This window comes from Cheilinus undulatus, linkage group 13 (assembly GCF_018320785.1).
Source record: "Cheilinus undulatus linkage group 13, ASM1832078v1, whole genome shotgun sequence".
NCBI classification, from domain to species: Eukaryota; Metazoa; Chordata; class Actinopteri; order Labriformes; family Labridae; genus Cheilinus; species Cheilinus undulatus.
Window position 1 is genome coordinate 17,380,234 of NC_054877.1, and position 16,094 is coordinate 17,396,327.

Here is a 16,094-nt window from a genome sequence, read left to right on the forward strand (position 1 = left end):
CTTTAACAATGCATGTATGAAAGGGCTTTATAAATATTCCTGAACACATAAGTTTGAAGATCAAAATATGAACCTCTGCCTGATATGTGGAAAAATTCTGACAGATCACACTGACAGGAAGCTCAGTACTCCTTAGTCCCTCGTCATCTGGATCAGTGGACAGTCTAGTGTACAGACAGCCGCCCACCAGCAGCACAGAGCAGTCAACCAGTTCACTGCAGCCTCTCAAGCAGCCTGAACGAGTTCGTCCTTCTGTATAGGCCAACAGGGGCATGTCTGATCTGAACTCTTTTCATGTTAACACCACATCACTAATCCCTACCGGGAGGAGGAGTTTAAGGCTACAGTGACTAGCTGCCACTAGACACTTACCTTACCTGTCACCCTTTTTCTTCCTCTTCTCCTCCTTCCTGCCCTCCCTGGTTGCCCAGCAGAGGAGCGGAACAGATAGACAGTGGGCCTAATTGAGATATGTGCAGTTGGGTCACTCTCCCATGGACCCCCCTCCCCTCCCTCCCCTGAAGATGAGAATTGAATTAGCCGGCCCGATGGCTCCATCAGCCAAGATGTAAAAGCTACTGGTTGAAGACAATCAGACATGGAAGGCCCAAATTGCAAGACAGAGGGAGAGAGAGAGGGAGCGGCTTTAAGTTGGGGTAGACTGCAGGAGGTGATGAGCTGGAGGAGGAGAAGAAAGATGGGACAGTTAATGAGATTTTGGGTGGGGGTGAGGGGGTGACACTGCCTGACAGCCATCTGAAGGCGTGCCTTTGATTGTCTAATTAGTGGTGATCTTACAGTTCTTTGACACCCTTCATCTGAATGAAACTGCAGCCATCTGAATAATATTAAAATCAGTACTGTGTGCTTTTATGGAGTGTGAGTGTGTAAGGTAGAGACAGGAGAGTCCTCCCACTGGATTCAACTTGAAAACAACCTTTTATGTCAGGAGTCAAAAGCCTGACATGTCCATAATTTCTTTGTTGTTGTGTGTCTGTCTGTCTTCCTGTAGTTAATCATGGGCCTGGGCACCCAGGGGGCAGAGAAGAAGAGCGCAGCATCCATCGCCTGCTTCCTGGCAGCCAACGGAGCCGACCTCACCATTCGTAACAAGAAGGGCCAGTCCCCTCTGGACCTGTGTCCCGACCCCAGCCTTTGCAAGGCTCTGGCCAAATGTCACAAAGAGAAGAGCAGGTAAACATCCCTGAAAGGAATAGTTTGACATTTTGGGAAATACACCTTTTTGCTCTCTTGCCAGGGGTTAGATGGAAAGATCAATACCACTCTGATGTCTGTCTGTTAAATATGAAGCTGGAGCCAGGAGACTGATCGCTTAGCCTCAAGACTGGAAACAGGGAAACAGCAAGTGTACTCTGTCTTTGTCAGTCACTTTAGACAAATAGTCTGCCAAAATAATGTAGTGTAATCAAACGCCTCAACAGTCCAAAGGTTAAAGAAATCATTTTTCTTCCAGCAGCTTTCTTTAACATCAGACAACCTATGGCAAGTGTTTTTTTCAGTTTGTAAAGAATGATTTGAGCTAAAATTTGTGGTTTTAAATTATTTTAAATTATTTGCTGCATTTGTCCGGAAGATCTGGAGGGTATTTGCTGCATTTAATTTTTGCTACGAGTTTCAGGTGCCCAAACAAAACTAAAACAAAATCCATTTGTTTAATATTAACCAGCTGATTGATAATTGATGAATCTGATCATTTAATTTGATTATTATTATTGGTGTTTTTTAATGAGCAAAAAGTCAAACTTTTGCTGATTCCATCTTCTTTAAATGTAAGGATGATCTGCTTTTAGTACTTCTTCCCATAAAAGTCTGTGAAGAGCTGGAATTTATTTATTTAATTAACCCCAAGTTATTCATAATTATTGACATTGCGATAAAACAATTGCTTTTACTAGTGGGTCCCTTGCAGGACTGCAGCACAAGACGTTCCCACATAGAACAAACAACAGACTAAAGCCGTGCATCTTCACTGATCTCACAATTTGATTCTGATTATCAGATCAATAATTAGATTCAATTCAATATTGCAATTCATCAAAATGGGTTACATTCGCAATTATAAACTGGGGTTTATCCAATAACTAAATGGCCTTCAAAAATCCATCCATCCATCATTTTCTACACTGCTTTTCCCATTTGGGGGACTGGAGCCTATCCCAGCTGTCATTGGGCGAGAGGCAGGGGACACCCTGGACTGATGGCCAGTCAACTGCAGGGCTGACATAGAGGCAGACAACCAGGCATGCTCACTGTCAAACCCACGGCCAATTTAGAGTCACCAGTTAACCTAATAAGCAAGTTTTTGGTGGTTGGAGGAAGCCAGAATACCCAGGGAGAACCCATGCATGTATGGGGAGAACATGCAAACTCTGCACAGAAAGGCTCTGACCAGGAGGCAAACAGGGAAAGTTTCTACTAGCACAACAGCGCTAACCCCTACGCCACCGTGCAGCCTGTATTGAAATTAATTAACTTTATCCTCTTACTTGCTTTTTCCTTCCTTTACTCTCACACATTTCTTATTTAATGAGAGATATGGACTCAACCTGTTAGAATTTTAAATCTGAGTGGACTCAAATCTCTGGTAACTTTATGGGAACATTGTCGACCCATGTCAGACAGTGTTTGTGTCAGCATTCTGGCAAGTTGATCATATTGGGCTCTTAGTTCATTTATATTCCATGCCATCAAATGTTTTTTTTTTTTTTTTTTTTTTTTTTTTTCACAAATGTGCGTTTTGTCTTGTAGTAATGTTTGACATTACTGCACGTAAAGATCACATTGCTACTGAAACATACAGGACACACTGGTACTGAACTGTTAGTAGTGGCAATTTAGTCCTAATAGTCTGTCAATGCCATTTCAAAAGTCTCTTTTTGCTGTCATCTTTTCTAATTCTTTCTTGCTGCTTTTATCTCATGATGCAGATGTGGGGGATTCATTGATGCGGAAGCAGCACATGATTGATGCAAAACAATGTTCCTTACACATTTTCTCTGTAAAACACTTTGGTCGGCTCATGCTTTTTTTAATGTGCTATATAAATAAATTTGACTTGACTTGACATTTTCCCCCATGGCTGGACGTACCGTAAACACTTAAACAATAACCAGTGTCCGTTTCAGTTTTCTAATTCTTACTTGTTTGTATTTCCATGTTTCTGCGCTCTGCAGACTCCTTTGTGTTTTCATGTTTATATGCCAGTCTGGTCTGAACAAAGGATTTGATTGGTTGATTAGCATCTACTTTAGGTGTTACTTTAAAAACAAGAAAATCTGTACCATTTTAAAAAGACTGTCCTTGAAAAGCACAAAAAGCAGCCTTGTTTGCAGGAAAACTGTTTTTTATTCCAGTATTTATCGTAGGTTCAGCCACAGGTGAAAAATCTGCCTGCAACACCAACTTGCATTAATGGTGTTGTTTCTGCATTAATGAATTGCCCACATCTGCATCAAGATGCATTGTGGAAAACATTTTTTCCAAACTCACAACAATAGGCCATAACAAATAAATGTTACATCAATCAACAAATCAGCAGCAATCAGCAGTAAAGCATATGAATTTACTTGGTAAATTATCCTAATTTTGGTAACAGAAGTCAATTTGAAATTTAAGGGCACCTTTGGTACTACAAAACTGTAGAGAGCACTTGTAGTGTCTAGGTCCATGTCCCGATGGGGGGGCGTCAAAGATCAGGGGACACGAGGCATAGTCTGCTCTGAAGTTGTCAAAATTAATTTGACAGCCATTAACTTAGATAATAACTTAGTGATCTGATACCTAATTCAAATGTCTGTTGTGGAGAGTTCAGCTTTTTTGACACAATTAGAAGGGTTCTGAGAAAACGGTTAGGAACAGCTGGATAAAATAATTGTTAAAATAAAAGTTATTAGCAGCCCTTACTTAGAGCATTATCAGTCTGTGAGTAATCCTATAAAAACTGTGGTGCAGATCTACATTATTTAGTCTCTTTTAAATTAGTCCCATTTCAACATTTATTTGATAAAAATAGCTCTCAATTTGTAATCAAGCTGACGGCAAAAAGCTTGAAAAACACTAAGGGTTGAAAGTATAAACTTTCATGATGGTCTTTGGTGCTTTGAAGTGTCTTCATGCTCACACAGAAACTGTAAGAACACCTGAGATAGAAAAAGGAAGAGAGCACCATCTCAGGAAAATCATCAGACGACCTTATTGATTTCCTTTCTTTGCTCAAAATGTTTCATGCCGGGCTTTGTTTCCTTTTCTTTCCTTTTCCACCTCCTGATTCTTTTTTTGGTCTCCCTCTGTCTCCTTTTGTTTTCTTTGTTCTCCATCAGCCTCTCCTGTTTGTAATCTCCCCTGTGCTCACGCTCACTGTGGTTTTATTCTCTGTGTTACAGCGGCCAGGTGGGCACCCGCAGCCCGTCTCTGAACAGCAACATCGAGTCGCTGGAGGAGTGTATGGTGTGTTCGGACATGAAGAGGGACACTCTGTTTGGACCCTGCGGACATATCGCCACCTGCTCCCTATGTTCACCGCGTGTCAAGAAGTGTCTCATCTGTAAGGACCAGGTCCAGTCAAGAACCAAGGTAACAGAGACACTACTACTACCTGTTCTATGAAGAAACTAATACATTAAGAAGAGCAGATAAACACTTTTATTCCTTTTGTTTGACTTTGTCCACAGATTGAAGAGTGTGTAGTCTGCTCTGACAAAAAGGCAGCTGTGTTGTTCCAGCCCTGTGGTCACATGTGCGCTTGTGAGAGTAAGTGCACATTTTTTTAACATCCTACACTGAGCGCATTTCTGCACGATTGTTTTTCTCCCTTCCCTTGTACCCTGCTGGTCAGCTTCAACATTAGGAACATCATTCTGTGCATACCTGCATATGTACCGTCTGATATAGTGGGTAGTGCATTTAAATGGTTTGCATGTCTGCCAAGAGGAAAAAAGAAAAGAAAGAGCAACCATGGCAACGACTTGCTTTGACATTTGTTGATGCTCACTGCAGAGTCCATCCTGCTGCTATGGATGTTTTTATAACTTTGAGACTCCAAAAATGATCCTCTTCTTGCTTTCACATTTATTGTGCAGCTCAGAGGATGAAATGGGTCTGTGCTGTGTGGATATGGCACTTTTTAAAGGGATATTTAGAAATGCCTTTACAACTTTACATCTCTTGCAGACTACCTGAGTATTCATGAACCATGCCTGAGTCCCCTCTTCAAGGGGAGTCGGGCACGGGTCAGTAATAGGAAGCCAGTCTAAAAATTAGCTTTGCTGCGTAGACTGAAGTGAAGCTATTTTCAGTGTTTTCAGTGTACTTTTGGTTTCCATGTGTAACACATTTTGTGTTTTGTCACCACCAGACTGTGCCAGCCTCATGAAGAAGTGCGTACAGTGCCGGGCTGTGGTGGAACGCCGCACTCCCTTCGTTCTGTGCTGTGGAGGGAAAGGTATGGAGGATGATGCCGCTGATGATGATGATGATGATGATGATGATGATGATGACCTTAGTGAGTGAATCTTCCACACATTCCCTTTTAATTCCCTTTTTATTTCCTCCTTTCTTTTCTTGTTTTTTAATTTTCACTTTAGCCCTTACGATATTTTGCCTTCTTGCCGCCTTGCTTATGCATTTATCCTTTGTTTGCATCACTGATACATAGCTTTTTGTCTTTCATCACAGTAGATATTTAGAAATTAAGATATCTGAATGTCTCGTCCCTACTTTCTAATCTCTGTCCCTCTTGTAGATGTAGCATGTTTTAATCATTGCATCTGTTTTGATCATGTCCTCTTTTAGCTTCATTTAGATATTGGCTGAGTAGATGGTGGCTTTGTAAATGCTTTGCTGCCTTGTATTTATGTCACCATATAGATTTTGTGTTTCCAATAATGTCCCTTTCATAAGCAGGACCCCAGAAGCCATTACTAGATTAAGTTTTACCAACCTGCACTGAGAAATCTAATAATATCAGAGTACACAGAAAACCAAATTACGAAGTTTAACTGATCACATTACATTAAAGAAAAATTTAGTTTAAAGTTTATGCTGAATATTTTGTAGTCATATTGATGTATGCACATGATCAACAGTACCCACAACTGTAAAAAGGAAATGATTTAAAGTCTGATCTGAAAAAGAACACAGTTGTAGAGTGTCGTGCTTTTTTAACTGTTATGCAGGAGCCTTAAATGTGCTTAGTTCTAACACAGAATAAGACAATTCGATGTCAAATAAATAGAGCTTGTGTAGAGGATTCCTAAAAAAATACGTTAACAAGCCACCATTATCTCTCTTTAACATTCACGTGTTTGAATGAAAGCTGATCTTTACTTTCTTGAAACATGATTATTTATACGATGAGCTACAGGACAACAGGAAGAACTTGTGGAGTTCTCAGCTTCTCTAACAGTTGTGAAGAAGGATGTTTCCAGGCTGCTATTTCCCTATTCTGCTACATATACAGTTAACTTGCATTTAACCAACTAGTCTAAAGTGGTGTAAATGCTAAGAAAACGGTCAAATTCATCGCAGGGTCTTCATGTCAGAGGGTTTATATGTGAGACTGCTGTGCTGTTAAGAGTGTGGCTAAAGTTAGCAGCTAGCTCCACCAGCCTTTGTTCCTTTTTACAGAGGTGCTTAATGTGGTTACTCATCACTTGTGTAGTTATACAGGAGTATACCACTCAGCCTACATACAACTTTATTTACATTTTCTAGTTCAAAATACTGCCAAAACACACTGTTCCTTTGACACGCTTAGAGGGAAGCTTCTCATGTTTACATCCGTAAAAATGCTATGGGGAAAGCTCTGGCAGGAAGGTAGCATCCGTTAACTAGGGCTACGGCGGCTACTAGTGGCGGAAGGCTTCATTACAGTTTTAAAAGAGCATTTGACTGGGATTTCAGGCACGTGTTTATCAAAAATCATATATATACTTAGTTTCACCAACTCGTAAATCTTGTGCCATTGTATTTGGTCCATGAATTTAACCATTTGACTAGCCAACCGCACGCATCCATAGTAGTGACAAACTTTAATTTTGCAAAATAAATCTTCCCTTTATAAGAGTCCTCCTGGATGAGAGCAAACACTCGACATACAGGATGCACACAAATTGTATTTTTGCCAATTTTTGATAGGCCGATATTAACAAATGTGTTCAGACCTTAAACTTCAGTACTTAAAACACACTTTTGAGGGTAAGGACAAACAAAGAGACATACCATAGTCCTTTCAATACACCTTGGGTTCAAGAATTCATTCAAGAATAGTTGTGTGTAGATGTACATTTTAAGGATTTTTTAAACAGTACTTTGATTTCAGCATAAATCTCAGCAAATAACCATGATTTTATTTTACGTCAAATTGATTTTGCACATGGGTTTTATAAAAATTGTTAAAATATACTATTTTAAATAATTAAAACATATTTTTTGTTTTTGGATGGCATCTCCTGACCACTCTGTGTCTCGCCCCTATTTATTGCTTATACTTTTTAGTGTCTGGTTTTCAATGTATCCCAACCCTTAAATAGGGGCGAGACACAGAGTGGTCAGGAGATGCCATCCAAAAACATATTTTTTGTTTTTGGATGGCATCTCCTGACCACTCTGTGTCTCGCCCCTATTTAAGGGTTGGGATACATTGAAAACCAGACACTAAAAAGTATAAGCAATAAAGACTTGAATAAAGAAAGAATAAAACTTTAGCTGTCCTAGATCTGCTGACTCTGCCTAAAACTATACAAACGTATCCATTCATGTGGACAGTATTTACAGACAATATAGGCAGATACTTACAGCCGATGTATCAGTTATAAATATTGGCAGAAATTTTCATATTTGCCGATAATCAACTTTTTGAGGAAATACCTGCTGATACCGTTGTCATGCCGATATTATTGTGCATCCCTACTCTACACTGATTATCTGACTAGATGTAGGATTAAAGCTAGAGCTGTATGCAGTCATCCCAGACTTTTTACATTAGCAGTAGTAGAAAATGTGTAATGAACATTTGTTTTTAAGATATATTGGCAAACACATCTAGGCTGTGATGATAAAATGCAGATGTGAAATTATTAAACTAATCAGCAAGTTGAATGATGTTAAACAGCACTTCATCACAAATACATGACAGATTGTCAGCTTTTTTTCTCTTTTTGTGAAATAGATATTAGACATACAGTAGGCACGCTATGACTAATAAGCAGAATATGTAAGTAAAGTTAAATCTAATTTAGTTACCTTTACCAGTAGCTGTCTGACATTTTTAATCCAACTTTTTCCTGCTGCTGCAGTCAGCAGACAACAGCTACAGTTATGCCACCCATCCACAAATCGTCTTTAAAGAATTTAAATAAGTGTTATTGTTGTATTCACTTCCATCCTTTGTCTCCAACTCAAACACAATGTTTTATTGTCCATGTACTGTTTTTTTTTTAACTGTGGTATTGAGTGATCACTTCTGTCGTGTTTTCCACATTTGATTTTGAGTTAAAAGGGAAGCTGCTGTAAGTTCACTAACTCCATGTTTATCTTTGTGTTAATAATTTCACATTACTCCACGTGTCAGCTTGTTGGCATGCAGATCTTTCCAGATAATAAATATGAACACAGACTCAAACACCCATGCAAGGGGCAGCATTGATTGTTAACTCCTCTCCCTTTATTCTCCGTCTGTCGCAAAGGCCGATGTAGTGCAAGAAAATCCGATTTTACCATCATAAATATGACTCCCTACTTGATAACGTGCTTGGATAGGGTGAGCACAGGCTGTGGATCCTTGCTTTAGCATTTGCTGATTGCAAAAACACAAGGTCGCTGCTTTGCATTAAACTATTAATACTACGTAGAAAAGATGTCCCTCTCTTTCCTTGTTTCCAACTTACTAGCTTTCCTTTTCAAATTTCTCTCTGTGAACCTCCCTCTGAGGCTGTAGTTTGTAGTTTTGGTCGTCAGGCCAACAGTTAAGGACGGCTCCTGCTATAACAATGTGACTGGTTATTCCCAGCAGGGAGCTCTAACACTATGGCAGGGGGATCGCAGGATCTTCTCCAGCCCAACAATCTGGCTCTAAGTTGGTGTAAGTATAACCTCTATGATCCCCTCCCTTATCAGATTCTCTTCTTTAAAGAGCTCCCCGCAGTGCTGCCCTGGCCCGATCCCCTCCCCATAAACCCCCTCCCTCTTTTTCTCTCAATGACTCACTCTCACACATCATAAACACATACATAAACAGACACATAAACAGTGAATATGCCATGCATAAATGATAGCATTTTCAGGTTGGTTTGCACTGGTATCATAACACACATGCCTTCTTCTGCAGTGCCAGAAGGGCTGTTTGATGTTTTGTGGCGTCATATTTGAAATAATTACAAAGTTTGTTTTCTACATAATTTAGAAGTGTCTGCAGTGCCAACACAGACTGTTATAGCCAAATTTTGATTTGCCAAGCATAATAAAATTCAGAGAGCATGTGTTTTCTGATCCGTGCTTGTTCACAAAACTCAAATTCAAATCAAATGTAGCTCCCAGCTTGTTTTACATAGTTGGAGTGGCGTGCCTTTCTGCTTTATTGGCAGCACATTTTTTAATGATGCTACTGTTTACCTGTTCGTCTCTATTTTTCCTCTCACCTTGCTTTTTTTTTTTTTTTTTTTTCTTTGCTTCTGCATCCAAGCAGCAAGTGGAAACATCCCAGCTCTGCAGAGAGACAAAGACAACACCAACGTCAATGCTGATGTGCAGAAGCTACAGCAGCAGCTCCAAGACATCAAGGAGCAGGCAAGTCTAACCTGCACTGATGAGTAGTTGTAATTCTTTTTGTGTAATAAATAACCAACACAGAGGTGGTACAGTGAATGTGAAATGTTTTTGCAGTGTTTGGCTGAAGCCTGTGAGTTAAATTCAGCTGGGTGTGAGGAGGTGAAAACAAAACCAGATGGTGAATGCCAAGCTTATCAGTGACTAGTACAAATGATGCTGTTTAACAGCAGATACTAAAAACAGAGCACTTTACACATCATAAACAATTTAATCAAGAAGAGCTGCAGCTGTGTGGTAGGTTTGGGCAATATGGCCTTAAATACCATGTCACTGTATTTTTTCTTGCCCTTTATGGTAAGAGTATTATGTCACGGTATCGCAAAATTAAAATAGATAACATTTAAATGCATTATCAGGTGCTACAGACCCCTTATCTCCCTCACTCATGTCTGAAGTCATGTCTTACTTCTGCAGTGCTGAGGTGTGTCAAGCTGCTATTGACTGTACCATCTTTCCTATTAGGGGTATTCACAATAAAAGCACTTGTGAAATAATATCAACTACGGACTTTTATTGTGAAGTCATTGACTGAAGCGTCTTGATCAATAATATAACTTGGCTGTTTCGCAGAGTCGACGTTACGCGACTGCAGCAGCATCATCTGACGTTTAACGGCACACCCCAACAGATAAGCTCTGCAAAGCACAGTAGCTATGTTGTTTTTACAGACATCAAACTTTGAGAGAAAGAAACACACTTTGTACTTATTTACTGTGTTTCACATTAAGTGCTGCAGCACAAGCGAATGACGTTCAATTTTTTACCTGTCTCCTCTTAATGCTAGAGTAAAATATATTTCTTACTGGACTCAGACTAATTGTTGTGTGCCACTTATGAACTTGTTTCGCTAGCATCAGTATTAATTTTACCTTGCCTGTGAGCTAAAATACAACATGTGCATTTAAACAGGTGGTGTTGCAAAAATCCATTCTGTGGCAGAAATTTTACTAGTGACTGTACTGATACCATTTTCCCGCCCACCACTACTGTGCTGTGACTTATTTTACAGACTTTACATATTTTTGTCTTTTTGAAGTACTGTTAAATCTGCTGTATAAACTGCAATTTGTTGGCTGCTGCTTATATACTAGGTTATATACCAGTATCAAGTGCTGAAGTGTGTGCTGCTGCCACTGTCACACACTGCAGTAGACCTAACATGATCAAAAATTCCCCCCATTTTTTGTGTTTTGCAAGCAGCTGCCTCAGCTCAATTTTTGGAATATATCATGGCACAAACCACACAGGCAGTGTTTGGCACCACTTTTTAACCACTTTTCCCCAATTATTATGTTATCACCATGCATTTAAACAAAGCAGGTAGTATACTGTTAAGTAAATAAACCTTGAGCCCTAGTTTGACTGAAAACACTCCTCAGTAAGGACAAGTGAATGGCAGAGGAGTGCAGAGGGTCTGTTGGGACCCCCAAGGAGGTTGCGAGACAGTGAAGGGGTGGGGGTGGGGGGCGCAGGATACTTTCCAAAAAACAAAGAGAAATGTTATTTAAGTTAAAATCATACATTTTTATATATTATTGTAAAAATGTTATTAATAAGAGTTTAATTTAAAAATCAAACATAGTTATCAAGTGATATTTGAGTTTAAATGTGCGTAAAAGTTATAAAAACTACCTAAAATGCAAGTTTTATGCATGATGCTCTGTGCAACATTGTGCACTTTATCCCCTCAAGGTTAGACAGGGGTCCCTGATCTCTGATGCTGCTATTTTGGTAGTCACCAGCTGAAAAGATTGGGAACCCCTGTGTTACACTACAGTCGCTTGAGACTGAGAAACAACTACCGTACAACAGCTAGTAGATGTGCAAACTCTTGATAACAGGGACTCAGTGAAAGCCAGAAGAACAGCTGCAAACTGCATGTTGTGGATTTTGCTGAACAAAATGTCGATCGTCCTGCTGGAGGACAGTTTAAGACATTTTACCCTTTGAATATTCCAAAAAAACAGACTACTTTTATCCCCGCTTTTACAGTAAATAAATAAATAAAGAAATTACAAAATATGACCGAAAGAAGGGGTAAGAACCCCAGTGCCTAGTCAAAGTTTGTGTCCACTGTTTGTATTTACTCTTGTTCTTTTGATGCCATTGAGAATAAAACCAGGCCCGCAACAACTCCTCAAGACTTAAATGCTTGACCCATGATATTAACTATCAAAGGATCTAAGTATTTAAGTATTTTAAAGATGGTTTTTGGGGCTTTCATGTCATTATGGATTGAGTATAATGTTGGAAACATGGATGAGAAAAGTGTGGGATAACCAGGGGTAAATGGCAGAGGATGAGAGATGAACCTGGAGCTGCAACATGGTAGCCAAGTTTAGCAAAAGCAGTGCACTGAGTTCTGTCAGCTGGCTCAGATTAATATTCAGAAAAATATTATTGCAAAACTATTCTGGGGTTGCAAAGAAATTCAGTTCTAAGGTCTACTTGGAGGTTTAAAAAAGCTTTTATTGTAAGCCCTTTATTTTTGAGGGATTCCATAAAAGTACCTTGACAAAACCTCATTATGCCATTGTACTTTGATACTGATCCAATGATCAATAACATTTGTGGCCCATTCTTTGGTTTGCATTATGGCATTTAGAAAGTGCATCTTGTACACTAGAGCAGATGTTCCATATATAACCTATTCAGATCACTGCTCCACTGTCTATCTGTAACGCCTCTATTACCACTGCCAACACTGGCAGGTTGGGGGTGGAGGGTTGTCACTTATCCATCTCTGGCATTCATAGAGAAGTCAGGATGTCATATAGGCATAAGTATCACAGCTTGAAATGGCAGTCTTAATAGGGCTTTAGAAACCAAGGCATTGTGCAACATTTCCTGCACAACCACCTCTGTTTTTAAAATAATGTTTTACCATAATGTTACTAAGCTGGACACACCCTGCTTTGTGCATAGCGCGGCTCATGAAATACCAAAGAAAAATATAAAAATCAAAAGGAGAAGTGAGACTAGTGAACAATGTTGTAAAGTTGTATCATCAAAGGGATGTGTGTGTCATAAAGTTTATGTGCAGGGCTCAGCTCAGTTACTGATTCTGTGGGTGTGCTTTTTTTTAAATTAAAAGTTGTATTGACTTTATCCAAACAAAACCTGACCTGTGATCACTTCCCCTCGTCTGTCTGCAGACCATGTGTCCCGTGTGTCTGGACCGGCTGAAGAACATGATCTTCATGTGCGGCCACGGCACCTGCCAGCTGTGCGGGGACCGAATGAGCGAGTGCCCCATCTGCCGCAAGGCCATCGAGCGCCGCATCCTCCTCTACTAGACCCCCAAACACACCCCCTCCTTCCCCAAGGACTGTTTCTCTCTTTTCTCTTAAGGCCCATGCTGACCACGCCCGCTATGCCACAATCACACCAGCTGCTGCTGCTGCTGCTGCTCGATCATCCTCACAGCACCCAAGTCAGCCAGCCAAGGGCGTCCTCTCATGTCTTATTGGACACGACAGATGATCTGTTGATGGTTTGATTGTGTTCTGATGGAGTACCTGTTACAAAACATGGAGAAAAAACTGAACTGACTTTATCACTTTAGCTGTTCTGTCATCATGTGTCCTATCTGCAGACAGAAAGATGCTTGCAACACAGACGTTGCCTTTTTTTCTTAATTTTTCTCTCTGCCTGCCATATTCTTTTCTTCCTTCTGTGTCCTTTTTTCTTGTGAAGCTTCTTTTCTTATCGGGTTGATCATGGCTCTTTGAGACTCACGTTCCTGGATGTTAACTGTGGCTGCAAATCCTGAATCTGGATTTCTTCTTCTTAAAAGAAACAGAAAATTCAGAAATGAAGAGTATGCGATTTGGAGGTCGACCTGTTACTTTTCATGTGAAGTTCTCATGCATCTGTCGCGGTCAGTGCCAGCTGCAGTCAGCTTTTATTGTGTTTGTAAATCTTTATGCATGTGTTTGGGTATTGGAAGCTCCAGATGTGGATTTTTAAGTGCTTCAGTTTTCATGACAGTATGGCAAGCTTGTGACACATTACTGTTTTTGCACCACTTCAAGTGTTTAAGCTTCATGTCGGCTGGCTGCTGTGGCTCGGCCTACACCGGCTGGCCTCTAAAGTTTAAGACCAGATGTTGGTGGTTTTGCACTAGAAAAGCTGAGTCAGAATCTGTGCTGTTTTCTGACTCGAGAGGTCCACTTCAGCTCGGTGATAAAGCAGGGAGTTGTAACTGCCAGGTAGCAACACCACACCCACACTGTTTACCAAGCAAGAACAACGGCAGTGTCGCAACATCTGTTTGATTGTGAACGATTTGAGAAGAGTCACCAAGCACTCATTCAGCTTCTGTCCAGTGATTTGTCTTTCACACAAACTCACACGATGCAAACACTTCTGTAACGAGTATCCTGTCACAACTTGGTGTTAAACTTTCAACACTTGGTGGTATTGTCGATGAGCGTTGCTATTTTACCATTGATGACTCTGTGCCATTTGCTTCCAAAAATTGACTTGTGAGTTAACATGTATGGGGATAAGGTGCTCTTCTTTATTCTGTATTACTTTTTTATTTAAGTGTATTTTCCTTTTATCAAAAATCAACATTTATTGAGCTAGAGAGTACAATCTATTAGAAGACTAAGATAAAAAAAATGTAGATTAAATTATTTTGTATTGCTGCCCAAAAAGATAGGATTTATAGGTCTCACTGCCTTCCTGATATGTAGCCTCAAAATCTCTCAAACATTCTGCTTTGATATCAACGTTTGTGATGTTTTCTGTTCACTTTCTGTCAGCTCGGCTTTCTAGCAATCATCTGCAGAAGCATTTTCTCTCTAAAATAGGTCTCTGAAAGCCTACTGTTTATGTGTAAAACAAAAAAAAAGACATTTTGTTGTCAGAAGTGTCAAGTATCTTTTCACCAGTGTTTTATTTGGGAGGAAAGCTAATGAATTTTTAAAGAGACAGAAATTGCCTTACCTCTTTTAAAGGCAGTTGCCCGTGTGGAGTCTGAGCGAGGTGGCTCGCTTGCTTTGCTCGTGGGAATTTTGCAACAGTGTACAAGCATTTTTTTTTTCCTTTTTAAAGACTGAAAGCAACTTTTTTTGAGTTCTTTTATTGATCATAACACTAAAAGCTAGAAGCACTAATACGCTTTACGGTAGTTGTCATGTTATGGTTGTTATGAAAAAAGCCTATTTTGTATTTTTAATTTTCAATACTTGTACCTGTCCTGTTGGAAATGTATCAGTAGTATTTTCTTTGGCATGAATGTTTGACATATGCAGTACGACATGTACCATGAAAACTGTTCGGTCTGTATTGCTAATAAGTGCTTTTAAAACAACCATATAGCTGAAATAAAGTTCTCAATGAACTGCCAGGCTTTAGGAGTTTGTTTTTGTAACTTTTTCCTCATCATTGGCTTTTTTATTTTTTTTATTTACGTGTGGCTCAGAGTTACTGAGCAGCAAATTAACATTTTGTTGCTTTTCTCCTGCCGTGCAGCGTCTGCCTCACAGAGGAGACAGGGTGCCAGAGATGGGAGGTGTGAGGTAATTGAAAATGCTAACACCTAATAATGACTCAGCACCAGCATGTGATAGGTCAGCTATGCTAATCAGAGAAAAAAGACAAGAAAACTCATTCAGGACAGACAAGAGAGACAAAAAGTGATGCGTCTTCTCCTCTGAGCGCCGTGACAGCCGGACATCTCACCTCCCAGCGACAAATTATGACCAAACAGCGTTTATTCCAGCTCATTGACTGGTTCATTCATAACACAGACATCTTTGGGTTTGGTTCACATGCAACGACACATTCATCATGCTGTCATCCTCTTCCTCAGTCTACTGTACAGGCGGCTGAGACGGGTTTTTGTATCCCCTCTACTCTGTGACTTGGCACCAGGCCTGTAAAGTCTGTCTGTGTGCTACTTTGTAATTTTAGACTCGGTTAGCTGTCTTTAAAACAGCAGGACTCACCTGGTTTATCTGCCAGGTGAGTGGCAGCTGCTGTGTAAACCACTTTGTCACCATTGTTGCATAAAGAATATAGTCCGCGTGTTAACTTCATGGTGATGTAGACACAGTCCCTGCTGTTTTTTGTCATATTTTGTCAGTTGGTTACACTTAAAAGAACACTTACTGCCACTGAATCCAGTGATGTTGTAAGATAAGATGTTAACATGTTTATTTTTGTAATTAACTTTGTTTTACATCTATATTATGCTTATTTGACTGTTTTGCCTGTCTTGTAAGCGGGTGTTTGCCTTT

The 16,094-nt window shown here is 39.9% G+C and overlaps 1 protein-coding gene across 8 annotated transcripts in view; it reads left to right on the top strand.

The window, feature by feature from the left end:
* The window catches only part of mib1 (MIB E3 ubiquitin protein ligase 1), a 72,968-nt gene extending 57,670 nt beyond the window's left edge, over positions 1 to 15,298 (top strand). Inside the window, exons 16-22 of one of the 8 annotated variants that reach the window (XM_041803473.1) lie at positions 1,013 to 1,194; positions 4,404 to 4,593; positions 4,692 to 4,770; positions 5,375 to 5,461; positions 9,029 to 9,100; positions 9,701 to 9,804; positions 13,002 to 15,298. In XM_041803473.1, coding sequence (XP_041659407.1) covers positions 1,013 to 1,194; positions 4,404 to 4,593; positions 4,692 to 4,770; positions 5,375 to 5,461; positions 9,029 to 9,100; positions 9,701 to 9,804; positions 13,002 to 13,142 — 855 coding nt within the window. In that variant the 3' untranslated portion in view covers positions 13,143 to 15,298. Of the gene's footprint in view, positions 1 to 1,012; positions 1,195 to 4,403; positions 4,594 to 4,691; positions 4,771 to 5,374; positions 5,522 to 9,028; positions 9,101 to 9,700; positions 9,805 to 13,001 lie in introns of all 8 variants that reach the window. The other 7 variants (XM_041803475.1, XM_041803469.1, XM_041803471.1 and 4 more) reach the window with 7 other exon arrangements.
* Positions 15,299 to 16,094: the final 796 nt, after the last annotated feature.